This window comes from Pleurodeles waltl, chromosome 2_1, assembly GCF_031143425.1.
Source record: "Pleurodeles waltl isolate 20211129_DDA chromosome 2_1, aPleWal1.hap1.20221129, whole genome shotgun sequence".
In the NCBI taxonomy this organism is placed as follows: Eukaryota; Metazoa; Chordata; class Amphibia; order Caudata; family Salamandridae; genus Pleurodeles; species Pleurodeles waltl.
In genome coordinates this window covers 260,679,002-260,704,169 of record NC_090438.1, presented here as the reverse complement: position 1 = coordinate 260,704,169, position 25,168 = coordinate 260,679,002, and the positions used below count along the sequence as shown (strand labels likewise).

The window sequence follows — 25,168 nt, the reverse complement described above, 5'->3', positions numbered from 1 at the left end:
ACAATATTCAATACAGGTACAGACTGTGAATGGACAGAGTAGAAGGAGAATGCGGGGGTGATGGGGTGTAAGTGGCACCATATATCACGGAGGTGGAATATGTCTATGCAATCTTGGTGGACCTTTACAGACGTAGGCTTACTGGAGGGGTGTAAACCAGTGAAGTCAAGCTAGGGGTTTTGTACCATGTTAAAGTCCCCCCCAATCAGCATTAGAGTGGCATCGAATCTCCTCATAACCAACGAAATGTCATGGAAAAAGTCGGGTGAGTCTGTATTCGGTGCATATAAGTTGACTAAGAGCAAGAGCACCTTGTATTCCAGGAGGAGGCCAAATAGAATAGCATAGCGGCCCTCTCTGTTCAGAAAACTATTGATGAGGCTAAAAAGGCTGGATTTATGTATGAGTATGCAGACCCCTCTGGAATAGGTGCTGTAGCTGGAAAAGTAGTGATGCTGTCCCTATATCTTAGCGAAGGTGGATGAGTCACTTGGCCAGAGGTGGGTCTCCTGGAGAAAGGAAATCTTTGCCCCATTTCTGCTTAGGTAGGTTAGTATCTGTTTCTCTTTACTGGGATTATTCAATCCCCATAAGTGCCACGTAATGCAAGGTATAGCATTAGGGTTGGTGCAGCTTATGAGAGTCATAGCTGTAGGGTCTACCATAAGTCGTGTGGTTGGAGTCAGTAAAGGCAGTCTCTCTAACAGTAATGGCAGTGTGAAAATATGAACAGGAAACACACAACAAAACGGGCAACATTCCATTCCCGCCACCCACACAGAGCAAAAACCGCTCGGCAAATCCCAGTAAGAGAAACAGAAAAACATACATATCATAAAACATTAAAACTTAGTGTACACCAGAGGAACAAGCAACGCCTCAGCCAGTGATGCCCACATGTTGTATTTGTGATAAAACAGTGTAAGAGTTTGTTTCAGGCAACTAGATCAGTGTTTGTTAGCTAGCGTACCGAAATGAGCAAAAGTCACTGCTCTGTGAGTGGTGCATGCATCCAGGGACACAGGGCAGCCAAGTCAGAACCCATTTGGCCACTCTTCCACTGCCAAAGAGAACTTCCCTCGAATATGTTCTTTACGTGTTCACAGCACAGTCTGGAGTATGTTCTGGGGAAGTGACAGTTCTGCCATTATAAGACTTGCAGAACGTGAGAGCCTCAGATGGGTTATCAAAAATGTGGGCTTTCTCCCAAATGTCAATACAGAGCCCAGCAGGGTATAGCATACCATATTTAATCCCCTTTTTTCTGGATCAGTATTTTAACATCCTGGAATTTACAGCGGGCCTCTTGCACCATCAATGTGGGTCAATGGACATAGTGGCTCTCTGAAAGTTCAGAGGACAGCGCTCATGGGCCAGCCTAAGCACCATGGGCACAGTGAACGGTGAACCCTCTCCAACACAAATTTTTCCGTGAAGCTTTAGTGATCAAATAGATCAATCAGTAATCTCTCAATGAATTGATCTGGTGGTGGATTCTGCTATGCCTGTTATGCGGATAATATTTCTGTGAAATCTGGCTTCTAATTCCTTCATCTTAAGTCCCATGGTTTTTAGGAAGCGTTCCATTTTGTGCATGCATTTGGTGAGAGATGTAGTGCCGTCTTCCAGACTTGTTATGCACTCCTCCACGCCATCAAGGCACGCAGAATAACAGTCAAGCTTTCCCCCATTCGGTTAAGTCTGCCTGCCAGGGCATTGAAACGGGCATCAATAGACCGGAATCTGATCCGCAATTCAGCCTGTAGCAGACATATCTGACGCCCGCACTGAGTCTCAACAGACATGCTCAATGGTGCCCCTGAATCACCAACCCTCTCCGTCGTTTCGAAGGGGAGTGTGGTTTGCTTTGTATCTCCTTCCCCCATGGAGGCACAGTGGTGAAAAATATAGCATAGGTGTCACAGAGCAAGCGAGTGCTCAGACTGTTCATGGAGATCAGTAGTTCATATCTGTGAGTCAGAACACGGAGGGACTGTCGGCAAGGACACAGCAAGGTACTCAAGTGGTAGACAGCTGTACACAGACCAGTGAAGCTCTAATTATGGGGCGTATCACCAGATGAGCCCTGCACACTGCACAGCAGGAGTTTGTTCCCAGGCAGGCAGAGTGAGGCCATGAAAGTCTAATGAGGAGCCATGTGGCAAGTAGGCACCTGTTCCGCAGGTGGTGCTTGGTTTGGGTGTCGCAATGTTTGGTTAGAAAGCCACACTGCAGCCCAAAGCAGCTGCTCAGTCAGTGCAATGGTATATATAGGGCCCCGCCCAGGTGGTATGCCTTGTGCTCTCACCTCAGGCTCCACCAACAGTCTACCAACTCCAGGAGAGGCACAGGATATCTCTGCCTCCACTGCCAACGTCGATTCAGAGAGCCTCATTCACGGCTCAGCCGGGGGAGCCACCTTCCAAGCTGCACCTGCCCCAAGTTGCTCCGCGATCTGGCCCACTCATCCAACTTGCACCCCCCAGTCTCCTTTCATGGGGGCCAGGTGCAGGGGCTGCAGCAGAGGAGATAGCAATGTTGAATTCTGCCCGGTATGTCAGCGGGCAAAGTGGCAGTAGCAGGAGCAATTGTTGCTAGAGCCAGGCGAGCCACAGTGCCCTTCGAAGTGTAGGAGATGCCCTAGTTGTCATTTGGTTCAAAGAATGGCACTGTAGTGTGTGCCATGGGGTAATGGACAGATTGCAAAGGAATCAGTGCCATAAAATTGCATGTTCGGGTGGATGCTTCCAGAGCTTCACGGCTGGCACCCATTATGAATGCCAGCTTAGCCACGCCCCCTGTTACCCATGATAAACCATACAGCTGATTCTGCAAAAATAACCCAACACTTACTGCCAATCTTGACATCAGACAAAAGAACAGTTTTTATATTATTTTGCAATATGTACAGCATTGTGTATGATTGTTTGGACACAACTAATATATGATAATCTCCTACCACATTCTCACATTTCTCTAAGATGCCAGAGTCATGAATATCCACCCTTCAAGTCCCTTTTGGCATCCGCCAATTCAGTTGACTTGGGCCTGGGTAAGACCCCCCCAGGGGTCTCTACATAAGTTGTCCTTTCCATGGTGAATCAACCTGCTTCCTTATGACAGAGGAAGCCTGGGCCAGCATGAAATCTGGCCCCCAAAACAACCAGCTAAAGCCAACCCAATGGAGGGATTCCCCCTTGGCACCCAATGGGAGATGGATCTGGGCAACCCAGGAATACTTTTGTCCCCAGGTGCAGCCACCATCCCCCCTTCATTCCCAGGGATGTGTGATGGAGTAGCCTGGAAGATTATGACAATTGCTGTAGCAGACGTCACCAGCCCTTCCCTGGAGACCATAGTACCCCTGCTCCTGGTAGAGCCAACAGCTTAAAAAACAATTCCATCTTGAATTTCCCTGCACTTATATTCTTGATGCCATGGCTGTCTGCCTGTTTTGTGGCCAAACATGACTCTTCCTCCACCACAGGCCTCAGTGGTTCCATGATGACCATGACTTCCCCCGTTGCTTAGTGTTGTGAGAATTCTGTATTGGGAAAGCCACCAAGTTCTCTATCAACAATTTGAGGCCCCGAGCTGACACATAAACCACACACTTGTGTCATAATGGTCCCCAGCAGGCAACTATGAGAAATTGTCTTCAACCACACCATGTTAAGCAATATATTCATCCAGCTATCTCACCGCCTGACCAATTAATTGAGGCCTTTGGAATACTGGCCCATTTCCAAACCACCCTTGGAATATTGAGGGTCACTGCAATGACCGAGCCTGGACATCTCATAGCCAACCAAGAAAGTTCAATCACCAAACCATCAAATAGGGTCCTTCTCCCTAGGGTCACCAAGTCATTGCCACTGATGTTGAGGCGGCAGGTGTATAGAGTTTTATACCATCCAAGAAGAGACCACCCTATTTCAGCACATTGGGAATGAAGACCCATTTCTGCTGCATGACTGTGGAATCAACTCTGGGTCAATGTAGATTTTCACCGTTGCACAAAGGAATGACCGATGATCCGTACACTGGCTGAAGCCATTGGCACTAATGCAAAAAATTATAGGAGATCAAATACATATCATTACTTCCCAAGTCCAGAGAAAATGTTGCACCTCTATCATGTTGAGATGCAAATATCACTAGTACCAGTCAGATTTCCACCTGCCAGTCCTCAAGACCACAACAGGGATCCAAAACAGCATGGTCCTCTGGGGCCTAGAATAAGATGGAACAAAAAAAAAGGTTTCCAGGAATCTGAATGTTCCCCTCCCACTTGTATAAATGGTGCCCCACTCCTGAAAGAATGAGTGATAATAAAAATAATTATCCCAGAACAATCCATTACATACCTGTCCCTACCGAGCCACCAGCATAACTCAACAAGCTGAATAGCAGATTAAAAGGTGGTTGACCATTTCAAATCAAGAGGAGTTTTCCCACCAATCAGGAACACAATTCTGTTGCCAACCCACATAGCGGGAACACCACTTTGCTGGGCATTGTGTACCACAGATGTGAGGCAGCACATTACACTGTTTGTTAAAAATGCCTTGCACACATGCATCACCACCAAGTGGTGAGTGATATTGCAATTCCATGGGTTTGCTAAAGACTGATTCCTAAATCCACATGGTACCTGTGTTTTGACACTCACCCACAGCAGAATTAGTCATCCCAATTCAGAAAATTGAGCACTAAATTTGTAATACAGCATGACTCAACATTGAGTAGCAGATCAAGTGAGTTGACTCATCTCCAAAGAAGTGGCTCAGCTTGCAAGAGACTCATATCTGCTACATCACAAGAATTAAGCAACCCCTTCCGGAACCAGGGAAACTAAGTGATCACATCATCTTTCGGGAGAATGATCTCCTTGTAGCAAGCTTAATGTCCCTTAGCCTAGGGAAAATCTTGTTGTGGTAGTCCCTAGAGCTACTGGGCCATCCTACTGGATCTGGCTCATAATGTATAACTTCCAACACCTCTTGGGCAAGCTGAAATATTTTCAAGATTGGATGCCAACTTCTATTAGCCCCAGATGAGAGTGGCCTCAGATGCATTCTGTAGGTCTTTTCCTACCTGCCAGGCCAGTTGAAAGACAGGGATACAGTGGAACTCCTCTCTGCTCCCCTTCCCTGTTGATTTAGGGAATGGGCAGCGACAATGTGGGGCCCCTGGACTTCAAGACAGCCACCACCCTGATGGGCAATGTAACCAGAAAATGTTAGGTGACATCCAGTTGAACTTGCCAATGTCAGACATATGCACCACCCACAGTCTACAGACACATTCCTACTGACAGACAGCACTCAATTGGCTAATCAACATGAGTGCACTGGTGATTAGCTCAGCAAAATTCAATGACACCCAAGTTTCTTGAATGGAGAAAAGTTAGCAGAAGCGGATGATAATATGATGCATACTTTACGAGTTCTCCACTCTTCTGTTGCTTTCCATCTCTCTCCCCAATGAACTGGCATGGTATAACAACCACTGTCACTTGGGCAGTCGTGCATTAAGGAATCAAGGGCCATATGTATCAAAGTTTTGTGTTGCATTTCCAAAATAGAGAATTTTAAGAAATCGCTATTCAAGAAATGCAGAATGATATGTAAGGAAATATTGATTCCCCTAATAGCGATTGCTACAGAGTTGCAATCGCTATTAGGAAATGCGACTCCATTTGGTGCTATGGGCCTAAAGGCCTATAGGTGAATAGGTTTGCATTTCCTAATTTGCAATTTACTAATAGGAAATCGCAAATTAGGAAATGCAAAACCATGGGTGCCTAGGGGCCTAGGGCCCCCCTTGATGCACCCTAGAAAAAATAGGTGCCTTTGTAAAGAGCACACAGGCCGTGGGGGCATGTGTGTGCTACATGGCACTTTAAAAAATGCATTTTTGATGCATTTTTAAAAATTGCACATGGATACCACTGACTTGGAGTCAATAGTAATAGCATTCCTAAATTACCATTTTTCATTTAGGAAATTCTTGTTACATGTGCTTAGGGAATCACAAATAGGAAATTCCTATTTACAATTTCCTATTTAGGGAATCACAATTTGGATTCTTTATTTGGAGTTGCAGTTTTAGGAACTCGCAAAAAAATGTGATTCCCTAAAATGCCTTACATACATCTGGAAAAGCTATTATGAATTCTCAAACTGTCGAATTTACCTATTTGCACTGTTTGTGAATGCTTAATGGTTTGATACATAAGGCTTCAAATGCTGCAAAAGTAACAATGTATGTCCTTAAAAAGTCTAAAAGGTGTAACAAACATCCCCAATTATCACACTCGAGCATCAATATTTTTCACACTCCAACAACTTGGAACCCACAGGTAAGTGGTTCAGGAATTATTTGGCCATGCCTGTATTCTCAATTGGTGTAGCTGTGAAACATGGGCTGAAGCCTAATGATTGTTTCCACAATAATGAACTCAAGGTCAGATTTATTAAGGTTTTGCAGTGCCCTTGCACGAAAGGGAGCACAAGGGCAATACAAACTCTAAGTGAGATTTATCAAGCCAGGCAAGGCCACCTTGCATGGCTTGTTAAATCTGGAGTAAAGCAAGGCAGAGCAAATCTCTGCCTTGTGTTATCTTGTGCCAGGGAGATGTAACATGGGTGAAGCATGGGTATTTCCATATATTGAACCATTTTTTTCGGTGCAATCCCAGATTTACAATTACTAGTAGACCTGGGAATGCATTAAAATTCTATGCCTCCCAAGGAGAGGTGAAATTAGATAAATATGTTTATTTCTCCTCGTTTTTTCCTTTTGTTATGTGTGCTGCATACAAAAAGGAACAAGCATTTGCAACGCAAAAGGTCTCCCTTTTACTCAAGTTAAAGATATTAGCGTTGTAAACTCCTAACCAGACTTTTCTTGCAACATAAACTGAAAATGAAAAGTGAAACAGTTTCACATAAGCGAGCTGGCAGCCGGCATGAGCACAAAGCAAATACACAAATGGAAACAGAACTTTGCTCGCAGTGAAAGGTATCGGCAAAAGTGCAACTATCCATGTAACTGGCAAAAGTTCACTTATTCATGTAACCAGCAAAAGTGCAAATATCAATGTAACAGGGTCGATGTAATGCAAAATGATCAACTACTGCCCAGTGAGATCACACTGCCTTCGAAATAAAGAGAAAAAATAGGGCAGAAACCATATGGAAAACATGGAGACTCATATGTTTTCAGTAGTTAGCTGGTGCTCTCGAGGCGGCATAAACACCGGAAAAGGCATGACGTATACAAGACTTTCATTAATTAAATCAAGATAATTTTAAAAGGCAAGCCCATGAACCAACCGAACTGATAGGCTTGACATGGGGGAGTTTAAAAGGCCACAGAGATTACACCAGGGACAGAGCGAGTTGTGCTCGACCCTAAAAATGTCCCTGATGATTGGTTTTGTGCAAGAGTGTGGCTTGCTGCATTGTGCTGCATGACAACAAGATAAGTATGGGCCTCAGTGTCTTCCATGGTATTTGTAGACACCAAGCTGGAGAGCTACCATGTAACTCACAGCCAGTACATACCTTGACCCTATTTATCTGCTTCCCGCTGAAAGAATGTACTTTAAGCCTCAAATTCAATAACCGTATTCTTCTTGTGAGAGGTCCTCTATTTTTGTATAGAAATCCGGTTGTACCATTCCCCTTTACTAGGGTTGGTACCAGAAAAACCCTGGCTCCCAAAACATTCCTTCACCAGATATTTACCATGCTGTTGTCCTTGAAGCATCCAAGCTCTAACCATACAATGTAATTTCTGGTTATTCTATGGCATCCTATTAAAGTAAGTAAATGCAACTGCTGCATTGCGACACTGAGCAACAGTAGGATGATGTCACTAAGCGAAAAATGTGAATGGACTTTGTGTTGGATGCACAAACGCCCCGTGTTACATGCCATACATGCTGGTTCCACTTAATCTTAATCATATCACCTATTAAACATGGTACTGCCAGCTACCTCCATTTGCAGCTCTTACTTGTCTCACCCTAACATGTTCTGCCCTACAGATCAGAAGACATTGATTGGCACGAGTGAAGCCCCTTTGCAACAGTAAACATTGCACCATAAGCAGTAACATTACCACATTATTTTATATCATTAACCGCGAGGCTCCATGCACTGTTATAGTCCCTTAAGAAGATACATGACTTAGACACACTCTGGTTTTTGCACACTTTTATCGTTCAGATTGAGACGCTAAAAAAAATAGCAATTAGGTCACAAATAATCCTTCCTGTGAGAATCATCCTGACAAAAAAGTGCACGCTTATGTTTGTTGTATCAAAAACATTTTCCTATAAACAAAGTACCTGTTGTCTTTATACTACAGAAGGTGTTACACTCCTGTAGAGCCTGTGTCGCCACCCAGATTAAAACTGGGTTTCAATGCTTCACAGTCCTGTACTGTGAACCAGTTCCTTCGACTCAAACTCTTAGCACCCGAATACTCCCCCACCCCGGATGACAGTGAGCCGTACAAATACCTGTAACATGACATACATTGTACACAGCTGATTTTCTTTCATTGACAGAAATTATGATGCATGTAGAAACTGAATTGCAGCGCAAAGCGGTACAAACCCAAGAGGAACCTTAGTCATCTGCGAGTACTCCGCATCCATCTATCGAACCCAGAATGATTGGCTTATTGTCTAGCAAAATAAACAATCATTTAAACACCCGATTTCATTTGAACGGCGTATATTATTTGCTCTTTGCCACGTTGTAACAACTCTAATTCGTCTGACTGGTGAGTGGCTTATCAAATCATGACGGCAATTGCGGAAACAAGACAACTCAATTTACCACTTGTTTCAAACCCCGTCAAAAGTCATGCTTTTCTTGCTTTAAACACTGCTATAAGATGCAGAAGATGAGCCAGCCTTGTTCGGTTTGGAAACATCTGTCTGTAAAGGACTCTTATCTTAATTGCCTGCAAGATTTCCACACCTTCCAACATTTGCAGCATGCAAAGAAATCTAAACTTGGCCACATCGACTTCTCAGCTAGACGCCCCGAAAGTTAGATGCGTTTGCTTCATGCCAACACTGTCTGCAATATTGGGAAATAATTTAAAATACTATAGATTCGCATTAAAGCACCAAATACAACGTTGACAGGCCCACATTGGCGATCGCCTACTTAAGTCCATAAGCTCAGTACGCAAAAGCCACCATCAAGGTGATACTAAAACCATTACAGCGCGTATAAATAAAAAAATGAAGTATGGCCTGTTTTCAAGTAAAAATACCACCCTTAAGTCTTTTATTAGAGTTCGGGATGCGCATCCCCAGTACAAAATGCACTTCAGAAAGCATTGCGTAAAACATGTCCAAACAAAGGAAAGCGTGACCCCCAGGAACCCTCTGTAAAGGACAAATAAATAGGAATCCCACGAGCAGATCCACTGTGCTTGAGAATTCCCTGCTGCCTCCCCAGGCTGCAGGGAAGGGAATCAGAAGCTGCCCCTGACAGACACTATCTTATCAATCTCTACTCCCCATCACTATTAGGCCAGCTAGATGCAGTGTGGCCACACTATAAACTCCTTCCGGACAAGACAGCTGTTATCCCTGGCCAGCAAACCCCCCTCGGCTCCATCTAGTACACAGCAGCCTGAACACCTTTAGCCTCATGAACCACCCACTCATTTAGGAGCAGGTGAAGCCTAGATAAAAAGCTCTCGGGCTGGAGCAGCAAAGGAGCGTGTCGACGGTCGTTGAGGGCGGCCAGGCAGCAAGCTGGAAATAAGGTGCGATTGCCCCCTTTTTAACTTGCCCAGACCCTCCGCCGGCCACTCAGGTAACCCCGTTAGCTCCCCAGGAAACCAGTGCTTGCCACCCACAGGCAAGCCCACGAAAATTCACGCATTGAGGCCACCGTTGGCCGCTACCCTGGACCGAACCAATCCGACCCACACCTGTCTCCGTCGCCAGTCAGCTTTGTGTTGGGGCCTCTAGCCCATTGTAGAGGAAGGGATACTTTCCTGCATTACACAATTAAACAGTCCAGGGACGCATTTTTCACCTTCTAAGCATGATGAAAAATCCATCATGCATAGAAAGAGGAACACAGAAACATATTTTGCTTTGTTACACCTCTCTGTGGTAGGCGTACCAATTTCACGCAAATCTAGCTCTGTAAATTTTAGTAAATCTGTAATTGTGTGAAATCCTTGGGTAGATGCACGGGGTCACCCATGCTCCACCCATGGAGCTCAAGCTGCTGAATTGTGTTATATTTCTTTACAAAGCCATGCAAGGCAATGCAAATCAGGCCTTGCTTGACTTTGTAAATCCCAAATAAGCCTTTGTGTTGCCCTGTGTCGCCTTGCAAGATGTGAGGGCGACACTAAGGCTAAGTAAATATGCCCCTGAATGTTCAATTGTGAGGTATTCTTTACATAAAACAGTGAGAATTCTTATTCCTGTGCTTTGAAAAATTTCGTTTTATCCTCATTTTAAGTGTATTTACTTCATCTAAACACTTCCTACTCAACATGATTTGCTATATTTTGGTCCCCATTTGCATCGCCCAGTCTCTAAAGATAGCTGTTGCTATGGGGTCTCCCAGCTGACACCTAAAAAACCCCCATCAAACTGCCCAAAATGTATGTTGCAGACTATAGGCACCCACCCAACCAGTTACCTGTAACAGACCAGTCCCAACCTGGGGTCCCACCTGTGTTTAAGAAATACACCAAACTTTAGGTTAAGCTACATAGGCAACAATCAGTCACCCTTAATGAGATGCTGCCTATCAAGATAGTGAGATGGGTGCCTTGCCTGTCCCTTACCTGCTTGGTTTCAATATTACGGGGTTCTTTAAAATTATTTCCTTGAAGCAAAAAAAATCACTTTTAACATACTGTTCCTTTGCCCTGAATATCATTTTACTTTTCTGTAGCTGAATAACATCATGTCCAAAGACAATAATATGGTAAAATAAAAGGAGGGAAGTTCATCTCAGGAGAGCAGCAATTTTTGTCGCAAGCAACTGCAGGGGATCTTGGTGGTAGCATTTTGAGAGTGCAAATACATAGCACTGGGTGTTCTTTGATCGCCATTGGATTCATGATTTGCTTTTTAGGCACATTGAACATCACTCTTTATGATGTTTTGCTAAAAACATAAACATTGAGAGCCCTACAGTTGTGTCCTAGCTTGAAAATTTGGATTTTAAATATTATTTCGTTATTTAATAAGCTAGCCTTGAGTGATTCATTTATAACAGTAGTAAGCAAAGATTGGAAACCCAATGAATATGACAGGCAACAAGTGCAGGTTGATGTGATAAAGGTGCTGTAGGGTGTAGTCTGTATTTGATACCATACTTGCATGACAGCTACTTATAAAATTATAGAATAAAGTTCCATTCAAAATTCATTTGAAAATCACAACTTATGAAGAGTGAAAAATAGCACCACTTAGGGAAGAAAGATCAGTCTTATTAAAACGTCTGGATTTATGAACTCTCCAGCAAAGATAATTTGTGTTGCTAAAGGGTATATCATACACCAATATCATAATGCAGGCTTTTTTTGCTCATGTATGCTTAACATATATTGGTCATGGCATATAACCTTTACGTTCTTTTCAACGTTATAATTTTTTCTTCTTCATTTCTGTAGGTCCATATTCTAAATAAAGATGGCGTTGGCTTCTGTGGTGGATCCATCATCAGTGAAAAGTGGATTGTAACTGCAGCCCATTGTTTTCCCAAAATAACTGAGTTTAAGGTGGTTGTTGGTAAGCAATGTGTTACTGAACTATTATATAATATTTAATTTCAGTTGTCTGCTTGATGCCCCATGAAAACACATTGGTAATAAGTGATTTAACAACTCACTAATTTGTTAGTTTACTGGGTGTTAGGCGTGAAATCTTTGACATGATATACCGCCAAACAGTTTGCTTCACCTCTCCTGTTTTGCATTATTCATGTATACATTTATACCTCTATGCCTTTTACCACTGCTAACCAATGCCAAAGTGCTTATGCTCTTTCCTCGAAACATGGTAAAATTGACCCACACCTAATTGGCACATTCAATTCCAAGTGAATGGTACTAGATATACCAGGGCCCGTAAATGAAATGCTACTTGTGGGCCTGCAGCACTCAGAGTGACACTCACTAAGGTAGCCTTTTAAAACATATCTCAGGCCTGCTACTGTAGTCTTGAGTGCAGTTTTAATCTGCTATTTCAACCTGGCAAAATATACTCTTTGTCAGTCCTAAAACCTAACTTTTAATATATATATGTCATTCCTAAGGGAGGCCCTAAGGGCCTATAGGGCAGCGTGCATTGCAGTTCAAAATTTAGGACACATGGCTTTTAATTTTATCTGTCCGGGTAGTGAAAAACCTCTAATGTTTTTTCACACCTGTAAGGTCTATTTGTCCCATTGATTAACATTGGTTTAGCCTATTACATTTATTAAGTGATAACTTTTGTTTGGGAGCAGATATACATATGCTTTTTAGACAAATACGTTGTAATTTAAAATCCTCTTTAATTGTAAATTCTGATTTTAAGCCACAATTCAGAAAATTTTGCTTTTAGGAAGTTAGCATTTTCTTGTACTAACCATTTGTGCCTTTTGCCAGTATCCTGGGTTGCATGACTGTGAGTGGCTCTGCTGTTGGGGTTTGTGCATTCCTGTCCAACACTGAGACAAAGGTGACTAGGTATAGGCAGGATAGGCCAGCCTGACAGCTTGTCTAGGGGCAGACTTGTTACCTGCAATACTTACATTTCAAAGGGTTTGCCTCCAGCAAACATAAAAAGAATCTGACAGTATCCTTTTTTCTACTTCTTGGAGCAGGCTACTTCTTGGAGCCTTGGCAGGAGAAGGAAAGACGTTTCTTGAACCAGAAGTGGTGGTATCCAGGATGTCCCCTACTTCAAAGGGTGGTACCAGGTATACATATTGGACCTCCTGAACCACTCTTCAGTAGACTTCTGGACCTGTGGCAGGCTTTAGAAGGACTGCGTAGTACTTAGTGAACAAAAACAGGGATCCCAACAAACCCCACTCATAGGAAGAAAGGGAACACCTTGAAATTCATCCATTGGATACACCCCTCCTATTATATCAACACTAACAACAAAAAGAAAATCCCCTGGTTCCACAGAATGTTTTCCCTACCTAATCAAATACTCTGCCTCCTATTTTAAAAGAACACAAAATCTTTCTTCTCTTCAAACGCAAGACTACCAGGGTGACTGCAAAGTCTAGGTTGCTGGCCTTGTGTTATGTCTCTGTGTGCTACAGAGACATAACAGTCTCCAGAAACCTTGAAAACTGCATCTGCTAATTCTCCAAGTGGTGCCCCCAGGTTGTGGACCCATGGAGGAGGTGTTAGAGGTGCACTTCCTGCCTAGCATTAAAAGTTGGGAATTAGAAAAAATGTCACAAGTAAATGGCAGAAGAATCGAGAGAAGACTGGGACCTACCTGCCAGTCAATTCACCAAAGTTGCATCACCAGCCGGACTCACTTTGCAGTAGATCCTGCTATGCTCACCTCTGCAACAGCAAATCCTGTTCAGTTCAGCAGGACCTCCAAGTTACAATATCTTGCCTCGTGGAGCCCTCTTAGGCACAGCTTGCAGCTTTGTCCACATGGAGGTTTTCAACTTCCCAAAAATGTCTAAGACCTAAGGTAAAAATTTTCAATGAGTGGACAGTGACATGCTCCGCAATAACAACAACAAGTTCCCCAGCACGGACATCCAGCTTTTCCAGGTCAGAGCTTTTTCCTACAATCATTGACGGCTTCAATGAGACTTCACACAGTGGCTCCTAGACGACGGCAACGGCTCCTCAGACACAGCCCGCTGCCTTGCCCCGCTGAACTTTAGCTTTCCTGGAATTTTCTTCAAAATTCCTTCAAAGTCCAAAAGCAAGCCTAGACCAGGACTAATCCAACTTGTGCATCCAATCCAGGCTACATCATGTTTGGCCTTAATTCTTGACTTTACCCTGGTCTTCAGCGACCAGATACCCATGGTTGGTGCTTTGATCGTTTAGGCACTAGACTTCACTAGAAACTAAGAAAAAACACAACTCTGGTTTTAATGATTGAATTTAATTTGTTTTTTTCTGTCCTTTTATTTGTTAAAATGTTTACTATTTTTTATAAATTAGTGTTTTCTTTGTATTACTTTATTTATTTACACATTGCTTCTATGTTATGTCTGACTGCTTTTGTGCCAACGTACCAGCAAGTTAAACACTGGTTAATTTAGTGACTTTTGTGGTTCACCCTGACATGAGTCACCAAATTACTTTCCTCCAGCTTACGTAAAATAATTTTTGTACCAGTGCCATCTTTAGTACAAAAATTATTTGCTTCTAGTTCATAGTAATGTCATAGTCAATATTTATTCATATTATGAGGAATATTTTCAATCCATTTCCTAGCAGTAGATAATCTTGCAATAGTTATTGCCACAAATATGAATGAAGTAAGTTTTCTTGGGGATATTTGTTTCTGTACTAATCATGATACAACCACTAGATAAATCACATTACATTTCAGAAAATCTGAAGGTATTCTAGCAATATGAGCCCAGAAAGTAAATATTATTGATGTGTTATGGATAATTAACAAAGATATGTGTAAGAAACTGGATTATTGGTTGAGGGGGGTGAAGCCCTACTCAAGCACCAACCACAGTCTTTATCAGGGTGAAGTTACAAGCAACCACCAAATATTCTGTGCTGAAATCTATAATAGCTTGGAATAAAAGCAGTCAGGCTACGCTTAGAGGAAATGTGCAAAGTATCTGTGAAGCACTTCAAACAGTAATAAAATAAAAACACAACATAAGACAAATCACCAATTTAGAACAATACAGTAAAATTTCATACCAAAATGACAAAAATCTAGTCAATAGAAACAGAGATATACAATTTTAAAAATCTTGGTGAAAATAGCGCCAAAAAAGCACAAAGAGCCACTCTCAGATATTTTGTTGTTGGAGACTGGGTAAAAGTCAGAAGTTCAGGACAACCCCAATAGAGTGCGGGCTGGATGCAGAGAACAAGTTAGTCTCACTAAAAGAGTTACCTTCACAGTCCAGCAAGAACAGTTCCATTCACAGTGGAGGGACTGCGAGGAAAAGGAAGTGCGTTGAGGTGGGCGTCAAAGTAGCAGTAAGAGCATCTGGGTCTCATGAACGGTTACTGCTGGAGCTTTGCCTTGGTGGTCAACGCGCGCTATCCATCTCATGCTGTCGCGCACCAATGGTGGTCACCATAGCGCAAAGAATCGGTTTCATTGGAACTTTGCATTTGTGGGCAGTGTGGTTAGCAATATCGTGGTGCCAACAGAGTGGCAGGGCAGTAGAATGGCAGTTCTTTTGGCAGCAAAGCAGCACAACAGTCCTTATTCTGTAGTATCCACAGGTTCAGGAGTGTACTGAAGAGCTGAGTCTGAGGGTCAAATATGTATATGTGGCACCCACATTCAAGCAGGTGAAGTTTCTAGAGTATTTTCTTTGACATCCTTAAAGTTTCCTGCTTTCCCTGCCCTGGCTCCAAGCTGGCTACATAAACTATGCAGATGCGACAAGTCTTATGCATGAAGCCAGGGGACAGGCTGTTGAGTTGTAAGTGGGGCTGTGCTAAGCTACATTCACCATCCTGACAGTTGATGGCCCATCCAGACACATTTAATCCATCTGCTGTCTGACTGTCTGCCATCTACACCCAGTCATGTGACCTCGAACAGGCAGCAGACACCATATGGCAAGGGAAGGAAAATGCCAACTTTCTAAAAGTGACATTTTTAAAATTATAACTTAAAATCTAACTTTAATTTTAAAGATGATTTTTAATTGCACATTCAGATACCAAACATGAAATTCTTACCTGTTCTAAGTCAAAGGTTAGCATACATTAAATCTATTAAGGCAACCCAATGTTATCCTAAGGGACAGGTAGGCCTGATAGTAATGAAAAACAAATGTAGGTGCTTTTCACTCCCATGACATAAAAATTGTAAACATACATTTCCAGTCTTTTAATTATAATCCATTCTGCCCTATTTGCATCCTAGGGCCTACCTTAGGGGTGGTTTACTTGCTATGAAAGGAGAGTTTAAGGCATTGCAAGGGTGAAATGTTGCCAAGGGGAAATGGCAGGCCTGAGACATATTGTAAGGGGCCATCTGAGTGGCTGGCACAATACATGCTGCAGGCCCAATGGGAGCATTTAATTTACTGGTCTTGGGTATGTAGCACAAACATGTATCAAGGACTTATAAGTAAATTAAATATGTCAATCATGTGTAAGCCAATTTTACCATTTTTAAAGTAGGGAGAGCAAGCACTTTAGCACTGGTTAGCAGTGGTAACATGGATAGAGTCCTAAGGCAAATACAAATGAATTCAACAAAATATTGGAGGGTTTAAGGCATAATGTTTGAGGGAAGATCACCCTAAGGATGACAGGTCTAACATGTGTACCCCTCAGCAGCAAGTGGGGAGACTTATTGAGCCTCCTTGGAGTTCTCATCAGTTAGTGGAAAAACCTGGAGAGACCATCAGCGTTCGTGTCTTCTGACCCAGGATGGTGTTCCACCGTAAAGTTCATATTCTGTAGAGAGATGAACCACCTTAACTATTTGGAATTCTAACCCCTCATATTCATCAGGGGACTGTAGTCTGCCTGGAAGTGACTCCCAAACAGGTATGGCCTCAGCTCAGTTTCAGGGCTCCAACAAAGTCTTCTCTGTCGATAGCACTCCACCTCTGTTTCCAGGGAAGTAACCTCCTACTAATGAAGGCAACAGGTTGATCTCGACCCTCCTTGCTAGACTAGACAGCCTTAGGGTGGTCACCCATAACCTTTTGACTGCCTCCGTCCACTTTTTAAATATAGTTTTTGCTGGTTTTAAGACTCTGCGCACTTTACCATTGCTAACCAGTGCTAAAGTGCATATGCTCTCTCCCTTTAAACATGGTAACATTGGATCATACCCAACTGGATTATTTAATTTACTTATAAGTCCCTAGTAAAGTACACTATATGTGCCGAGGGCCTGTAGATTAAATGCTACTAGTGGTCCTGCACTACTGATTGTGCCACCCACTTAAGTAGCTCCTTAACCTTGTCTCAGTCCTGCCATTGCAAGGCCTGTGTGTGCAGTTTCACTGTCAATTCGACTTGGCATTTAAAAGTACTTGCCAGGCCTAAAACTCCCTTTTTTCTACATATGTCACCCCTAAGGTATGCCCTAGGTAACCTATAGGGCAGGGTGCTGTGTAGGCAAAAGGCAGGACATGTAGCTATGTAGTTGAAATGTCCTGCTAGTGTAAAACTCCTAAATTCATTTTTACACTGCTGTGAGGCCAGCTCCCTTTAAATGCTAACATTGGGGCTACCCTCCTATATTGTTTGAGTGGTAGCTGCAGATCTGAAAGGAGTAGGAAGGTCATATTTAGTATGGCCAGAATGGTGATACAAAATCCTGCTGACTGATGAAGTTGGATTTAATATTAGTATTTTAGAAATGCCACTTTTAGAAAGTGAGCATTTCTCTGCATTTAAATCCTTCTGTGCCTTACAATCCACGTCTGGCTGGGTTTAGTTGACAAATCCCTTGTGCATTCACTCAGACACACCCAAACACAGGATACTTTGAATGGGTTTTCCTGGGCTGGGAGGGTGAAGGGCCTAACACTTACATGTCAAAGGACTGTAGCCTGGCCTCACACAAAGGACTGCCACACCCCCTACTGGGACCCTGGCAGACAGGATTGAACTGAAGTCTCAGGACCAAAAAGACTTTGGTCTAGTGCAGATGTGCGTCAAAAAGTATAACGCTGGCTACAGCCAGTCCAACGCGCCAGCCGGGCGTCATATTTATAGAATGATGGTAGCCTGTACTGTGGCCTGGTTAGCGTCAAAAGAAATGACCCTAACTGGGCAGCGGAGGTGTAGGGAAGACTGGGGGTTGTGTGCCAAAGAATGGTGCAAGTCAGGTTAGGGTCCAGAATATTGACTCTAACCTGACTAGCGTCATTTTTTGATGCACAGCCCCCATGGAAATGACTCCTGTCTTAGGAAAGACAGGAGTCATGCCTCCCTGCCCAATGGCCATGCCCAGGGGACTTCTGTCTCCTGGGCATGGCCATTGGGCACAGTGGCATGAAGGGGGGCCCAAGTTAGGCCTCCCTATGCCACTTCAGCATAAAAACAAAATACTTACCTCTTCTTACCTCTACTTACCGTAGATGGGTCACCCCATTCATGGGTGTCCTCCAATGGTGGGCGAGGGTGGTAGGGGGTGTCCCTGGGGGTAGGGAAGGGCACCTGTGGACTGCTTCCATGGTCGGAGACCATGGAAATGAGCCTGCAGGTCCCTTAATGCCTGCCCTGACCTGGGCGTTAAAAAATGACTCTAAACCAGTTTAGAGTCATTTTTTTAAGGCCCTCCTGTGCATCATTTTTGCACGGGAGTATAAATAAGACAAAAATGCCTTTGAGTCATTTTTTGCCCGGAAATGCATACCTTGCATGTCATTAACACAAGGTAGGTTTCCACTGTAAAAAAATGACTCTCACTCCATAAATTTGGCGCTAGACAGGCCTAGCGCCAAAGTATAAATATGGAGTTAAATTTGCGCCAAATTTCGGTAAAAAAATGATGCAAATCCAGTGCAAATACAGTATAAATATGGTACTTCATCTCTACAAGAAGGACGCCTTGTGCAGCAAAAATCGACGCACAGCCAGCCAGAAATTACACACAGCCTGCACCACGGTGAAAAATTCACTGCACACGGAACCGGAATGACGCAGCCTGACTTCGCAACAAGAAGATTGATGCAGCGCCAGCGTAGTGACCGGAAATTCAACGCACGGCCCACTGGACCGACACACAGCTGAGCCAGAACGACGCAGCCCAACTTCCAGAGAGGAATCGACGGAGCGCTTGTCATGGGATAGAAATTTCCACGCAACACCCAACGGATCGACGCTGCCCCTGTGACTTTGTCGTGTCAGCGCCGGAAATCCACAGAACATCCCCGGGTATCCAAAAATCCTGCAACCCGAAGAGGATCCACGACTGAGCAGCAGAAGTCGACGCACAGCCATCACTGAGTCAAAACTAAACGACGCATGGCCGTGTGCAGCCCAAGAAATCGATGCACACCCCTTTGTTTTCACACATCTCCTCATCTGCAGTTCTTTGCAGAGATTTTGCACGCGAAACCAGGTACTTTGTGCTTGAAAGAGACATTTATTGCTTTTTAAAGACTAAAGACTCTTTATATCACTTTTATCGTGATACCTCAACATATGCTTATTGCATTTTAATTGTTTTGACCTGCATTTTATCTGATGATTATCATATATTTTTCTAAACACTGTGTTGTGTATTTTTGTGGTGCTATACTGTGTTATTGCATGATTTATTGCCCAAATACTTTACACATTGCCTCCTAAGTTAAGCCTGACTGCTCAGTGCCAAGCTACCAGAGGGTGGGCACACAATAATTTGGACTGTGTGTGGCTTACCCTGACTAGAGTGAGGGTCCTTGCCTGGACAGGGGGTAACCTGACTACCAACAAAAGACCACATTTCTAACACTCTTCATCAACTGTGACAATACTGCCACTATGCCATGTTCTGAGGCTTCCCTATAAACATTAAATTTCTAGAATAAGCTAGGGGCCTTGAGTACAGGGGCTGTACAAAAGCCCTGTTTGAGGGAGTTAAAGGCTTTCTGACAGGCCTCTCTCCAGATCACATTCTTCGGCTGTTACTTCAAACTCAACTCAATCAAGGGGGCAACAAAAAGCTCTATACCCCTTGCAATCCTCCTGTAATAATCATTGAGACGCAGGAAGTCCCTCATTTCTGTCTGCATTTTGCAAAGCTCCCAGACCATAATGGTTTCTATCTTGGCCTGGAGAGCCTTCACCTTTACCCTGCCCACCATGTGTCCCAAGTACACCACTGGCCTTGTAGAGCTCCTCCCTGGAAGGCCCACCCTCAACCTATCATCCAACAAGCTCTGGACTCTCTCCTAGAGAGGCAATGTCCTCATTGGTATGATCTATATGTATATAATGGAAGGTGTTGGCCTTGCAAGATGTCTATCTTGCCAGGTCGAAATGGTAGTTCAAAGTGAACACAGAGGCTGAGACATATTTAAAGGCTACTTAAGTGGGTGGTACAATCAGTGCTGCAAGCCCACTAGTGGCATTTAATTTACAGGTCCTGGACACATGTAGTTCATGTTACTAGAAACCTACAAGTAAATTAAATATGCCAATTGGGTATAAACCAATGTTACCATGTTTTGAGGAGAGAGCACAAGCACTTTAGCACTGATTAGCAGTGAGAAAAGTGTGCAGAGTCCTAAGGCCAGCAAAAACAAAGTCAACAAAAACAGGAGGCCTGAAGACAAAAAATTAGAGGAAAATCATGCCAAGTATTCCAGGCCTAATACATGTTCTCTTCACTAAGTTCAAAGAATCTGGAGAGATCATCAGAGTTGAAGTGGCCTGTTCCAGGATGGTGTTTCACCATAAAGTCAATTTCCTGTAAGGAGATGGGCCACATCAACTATTTGGGATTATCAACCCTCATCGGCATTAACCATCTGATGGGGGTGGGCTGTGGACTGTCTGACCCCAGAGGTGAAAGTGAGTGCCAAATAGGTATGGTCTTAGCTTCTTCAGCACCAAGACTGTTGCAAAGGTTTCCCCCTGTATTGCACTCCACCTCTGTTCCCCCCAAACTGATGAAGGCTACGGGTTAATCTAGGCCCTCTTTGTTTTGCTGTCAGAGCATGGACCCCATACCATGCTCTATACAATTAATTCTTGGAAAAAGTCATGGGCCTTGGGCACTGGTGCTATGCTCATGGCCTTCTTCAGGGTGTCAAAAACATTCTGGCAGGCCTTCATCATGATTACCTGACATGTCTGCTTCTTGGAAATCAACACTGTCAAGGGAGCAACAATAGTGCCATACCCCTTGACCAATCTCTTGTAGTAGTCAGTGAGGCCTAATAAGGCGTTCACCTCTGTCTGCGTCTTTGGGGTTCCCAAGTAAGAATGGCTTCATTCTTGGCTGGGAGAGTCTGTGCCTTGCTCCTCCAAATTAGTGACCCAATTAGACCACTGAACCATGGCCTCTCTGGAACTTACTGGCCTTTAAAGTCAGCCCTTGTATCTGCAGGGCCCGAAGCCCTTCTCTGAGGTGGCACAAGTGTTTTTTAACAGCTAGAATCGAAGGCCCCAGTATTGTCCAAATTGACTGTATAGAAGTTCTCCAACTCAGTCAGAACCTTTTTGACCAAACTCTAGAAGATAGCTGGGGCGTTCATCAACCTGAAGGACATAACTCAGAACTAGAAGTGCCCTTCTAGGGTAGAGAAGGCAGTCCTGTCTTTGGACCCTTGGTCAAGGCAATCTTCCAGAACCCAGACAATAAATCAAACATGCTGAGAAACGTAGCAGTTCCTAACTCATCTATGAGCTAATCTGCTCTGGCGATGGAGTGTGCATCAGTATTGGTGACTGCATTGAGCCCAAGGTGCTCCACAAAGAACCTAAGTTCTGAGTGACACCTGGAGGGGCAGCATTGGCAACCAACACCACTGGGTTGGACCAAGGGCTGTTTGAGGGCTCAATAACCCCTAGCTTCAGCATCTTGGAGACCTCCTCCTTAATGCTGGCTCTCACCTTATCAGACGGCCTGTATCTGAATCTTCAGAGGCATGCTGTCCCCATTATCAATATCATGGGTGCACCATGTAGTGAGTCCTGGGGTAAGAGAGAAGAGTGAGGCAAACTGTCCCAGGATCTGGCAGCAGTCTTTCAGTTGTTTTGGGCTAAAGGTAGGGGAGAGGCTGACACCCTCCACTGACCCATCATGCTCCTTGGAAGAAAGGAGAAAGGGGACAGGTTCACTTTCCTCTTCTGCCCCATCATCCGTGGCCAGGATCATGGTCAACTCAGACCTCCCATAATGGGGTCTGAGGCGATTAGCAAGGCGGACACTTGAAGAGTTCCTTGGAGTCTTGAAGTCTACCAAGTAAGTGTCATCACTTTTGCTCTCCTTCACCTCATAAGGCCGAGACCAACACCTCCTTCACCTCATAAGGCCCAGGCCAGCTCCACCAGCTCCATAATCCACACTTTTTTGCCAGGCTGAAACTTAACCAAAGTGGCATTCTGGTCATAAGGCAATTCATGTCCACCTTTCTGGCTTCTAGATTTTCCTTGCTTGATTCCAGAAGTACTTCATCTGGTTATGGGGTGCCAGCAAATAGCAAACCACAATCTGAGGGGGCCTTCTTGGAGCTTGCTCCCAGCCCTCCTTCACAACACTGAGAGATCCTCTCACAGGGTGCCCGTCCAGAAGTTCAAATGGGCTGAAAGCAACTTCATTCTGCAGCACTTCCCTGTAGACAAATAAAAGGCATGGCAGGAGGACATCCCACGTTTGCTTTATTGGATCTACCATGACCACTATCATGCCTTCAAGGATCCTGTTCAACCTTTCAACAAGCCCATTATTTTAAGGGTGGCAAGGAATGAAATACTTGTTAGTTACCTCGTACTCCTTACACATGGCCTTCATGTACCATGACATGAAGTTGGCACATGACAACTCCTCCTTGGAGAACACCACATGGGTAAAGATCCCCATCAGTGCCCTGCCCACTGCAGGCAGGTGCAGTCTCTTTTCTCTGAGGGATAGACTGCGGTAATGGATGGCCTAGTCCACCAAGACCAGGGTGAACCTGTTGATCATGGCTGTCTTAGGGTCAGGGACATTATTGATGTCTAGTCTTTCAAAAGGGGTGCCAACAAAAGGGGAAAGGTGCAGGGAGAGTTTGATCATGAGCCAGATAGAGTATGACGGTCCTGTAGCATTGGGGGTCCACCAACACGTGGAATGTACCAGGCTCAGGAAACTTAGACTATAAAGGAAAACATTCTCCCAATAAAGCAGGGGATTACCAGAGATGTTTCCAGCTGCCTGGGCCTTAGCCTTTTATCGTTGGCCCAAAAAAGAAGGTAACTCCCTTTGCACCTTGCAGGACTCCTTACTTGTGGTACTCCCTTCCTTCTGCCAGTTGGCCAGCTCAGGTAGGTCCCCCCATGGTGGGGCATCCCCCTCAGGTTCAGCCTCATCCCAAACAATGGGAGTTTCAGGAGCAGGTTTCAGAAGCACCTTGCCCTTCCTCTTTTTGGCAGGCACCTGGTCCAATCTTCCAGGCTCTAGGTCCTCCTGACTACCCTCTTGGGGGGTGCATGGACCATGTGGTCAGGCACATCCACTCAGGCAATCCCAACATCTCCAAGTCAGGCCTGAGCTTCACCTTCCTCCAGATGGAGTGCTCCAGGTTATTGTCAAGCAGACAATCCACAGGCATAGTTGGAGTCACTACTACCCTCAAGCACCTGAAACCCCACTCCATTCAAAGGGAACCAGAGACACTGAATAGTGACTCTCATGGTTGTCAGCTGCAACAACTTGGTGGAATGCATCAGGTACTACCTGCTCTGAGTTCACCAGATGACATCTGACAGTTGTCATGCTGCCTCCAGTGTCCCTCAGAGCCTCCACCATTTGACCATTGATGGTGACCCACTACCTGTACTTCCTAATATTATTAGGCTTGTGAGTTCTCTGCACCATCTCTTCATCACCCAGCGACACTAGGGTAACCTCTACTCTGTCCCCCCTACTACCTGGGACAATCTCCTCCCCACGCGCCTCTGTAGCCAACCCCAGTAACCACCCACTAGTGGTGGACTGTACCCACTTGGGACATTTGACATCCCACTTGAAATGTGCTTCTTGTTGGCACTCATAGCAATTGGGGTAGTGGCTTTCCTGAACACCTACTGTTAAGGACCCATCTCTTGTTTTTCTCAGTTGGAGGATGGGAGTCATGGCCAGTGGAACTAATTTCTGGCCCTTTAGAGAATTCCTTGTCTTTATGTTTGTCCCCATGCTTCTTCTGATGTGGATTCTGCACACCCTTGTGGTGTACCCCCAGATACCTTCTAATGGACCCTGGTGCTGAGGCAGTGTCTCGCCTCCTTAGTAACCTCCTAGGGTCAATGAGCTTACTATCAATCAAGTGTTGGTGTAGGTCTAGAAAACAATTACTGAGCATGTACTCTCTTGTAAAGAGATTATGCAGCCCTTTGTAATAATTCACCTCATTGCACTTCACCCAACCATCCAGTGCCTTGCAAAAAGGAATCCACAAAATCCACCCAGGATTACTGGGCCAGCTTCTGGCAGTCCCTGAACTTCTGCCAGTCCTTCCCTGGGGAAAGGTCATACTTCTAGACAAGAGCTTCTTTCATGGGGAAATACCTCATTCTGTCCTCCTTCTCTAGGGCCAGTAAGGTGTGCTTTCTCTCGCTAGAGATTTGCTTCTAAATACTAGCCCAATAATTCCACTAAGGGACTTTGTGCATCTGTAAGGCAATTGAATTATCCTCAAACCACTTGTCAATATTGTTTCACACAACTACATCAGAAAAAAGCCCTTTAGGAATATGGACCCTCTCCAGAGGGCACTAAAGAAATGCTGCTACCATCACTGCTGGACTCTGCCTTTCTGGTCTTGATGGTCAGCTCCTTAAAGCTCCTTTGATCACCAATTATTCCAAAGCATTTATTTTCTCCATTGCCAGTTTCTGTTCCTCCATGGCCAGTTTCCTTTGTTCTGCCTCCGTGGCAAGTTTATTTTCCTCCATCTTGAGCTTAGCCATCTCCAGCCTAAACTTCCTCTCTGCCTTCCTTTCTAACAGCTCCTCTGGGATCAGGTTGTGAGAGGATACACAGTGTCCTGCACGGGGGGATTTACCCTGTTGGGACTTGGTTACCCACCTCCTCAACAAGCTGCATTCTGGGACACTCCTGTGGGCCCTGCTATGATCCTTCCTAATCCTCCTCCTCCTCCTGCGCATCTGTTTGTGACTAGCAACTAATGGCTCTCTGCCTATGCTCTCAAGGCTTTTTGGATCTCCATTTTCTTGATACTCCTTTTAATGGGAAAACGTCCTTGAGCCGAGTCACAGTGTAGATCTCCAGGTTGACAAGCTCAAATGCCATCTTTGCAGG

The 25,168-nt window shown here is 44.4% G+C and overlaps 1 protein-coding gene across 1 annotated transcript in view; it reads left to right on the top strand.

Moving 5' to 3' along the window:
• The window catches only part of F9 (coagulation factor IX), a 427,131-nt gene that overhangs the window by 324,338 nt on the left and 77,625 nt on the right, over positions 1-25,168 (top strand). Inside the window, exon 7 of the mRNA XM_069205987.1 lies at positions 11,680-11,797. Coding sequence (XP_069062088.1) covers positions 11,680-11,797 — 118 coding nt within the window. The remainder of the gene's footprint in view (positions 1-11,679; positions 11,798-25,168) is intronic.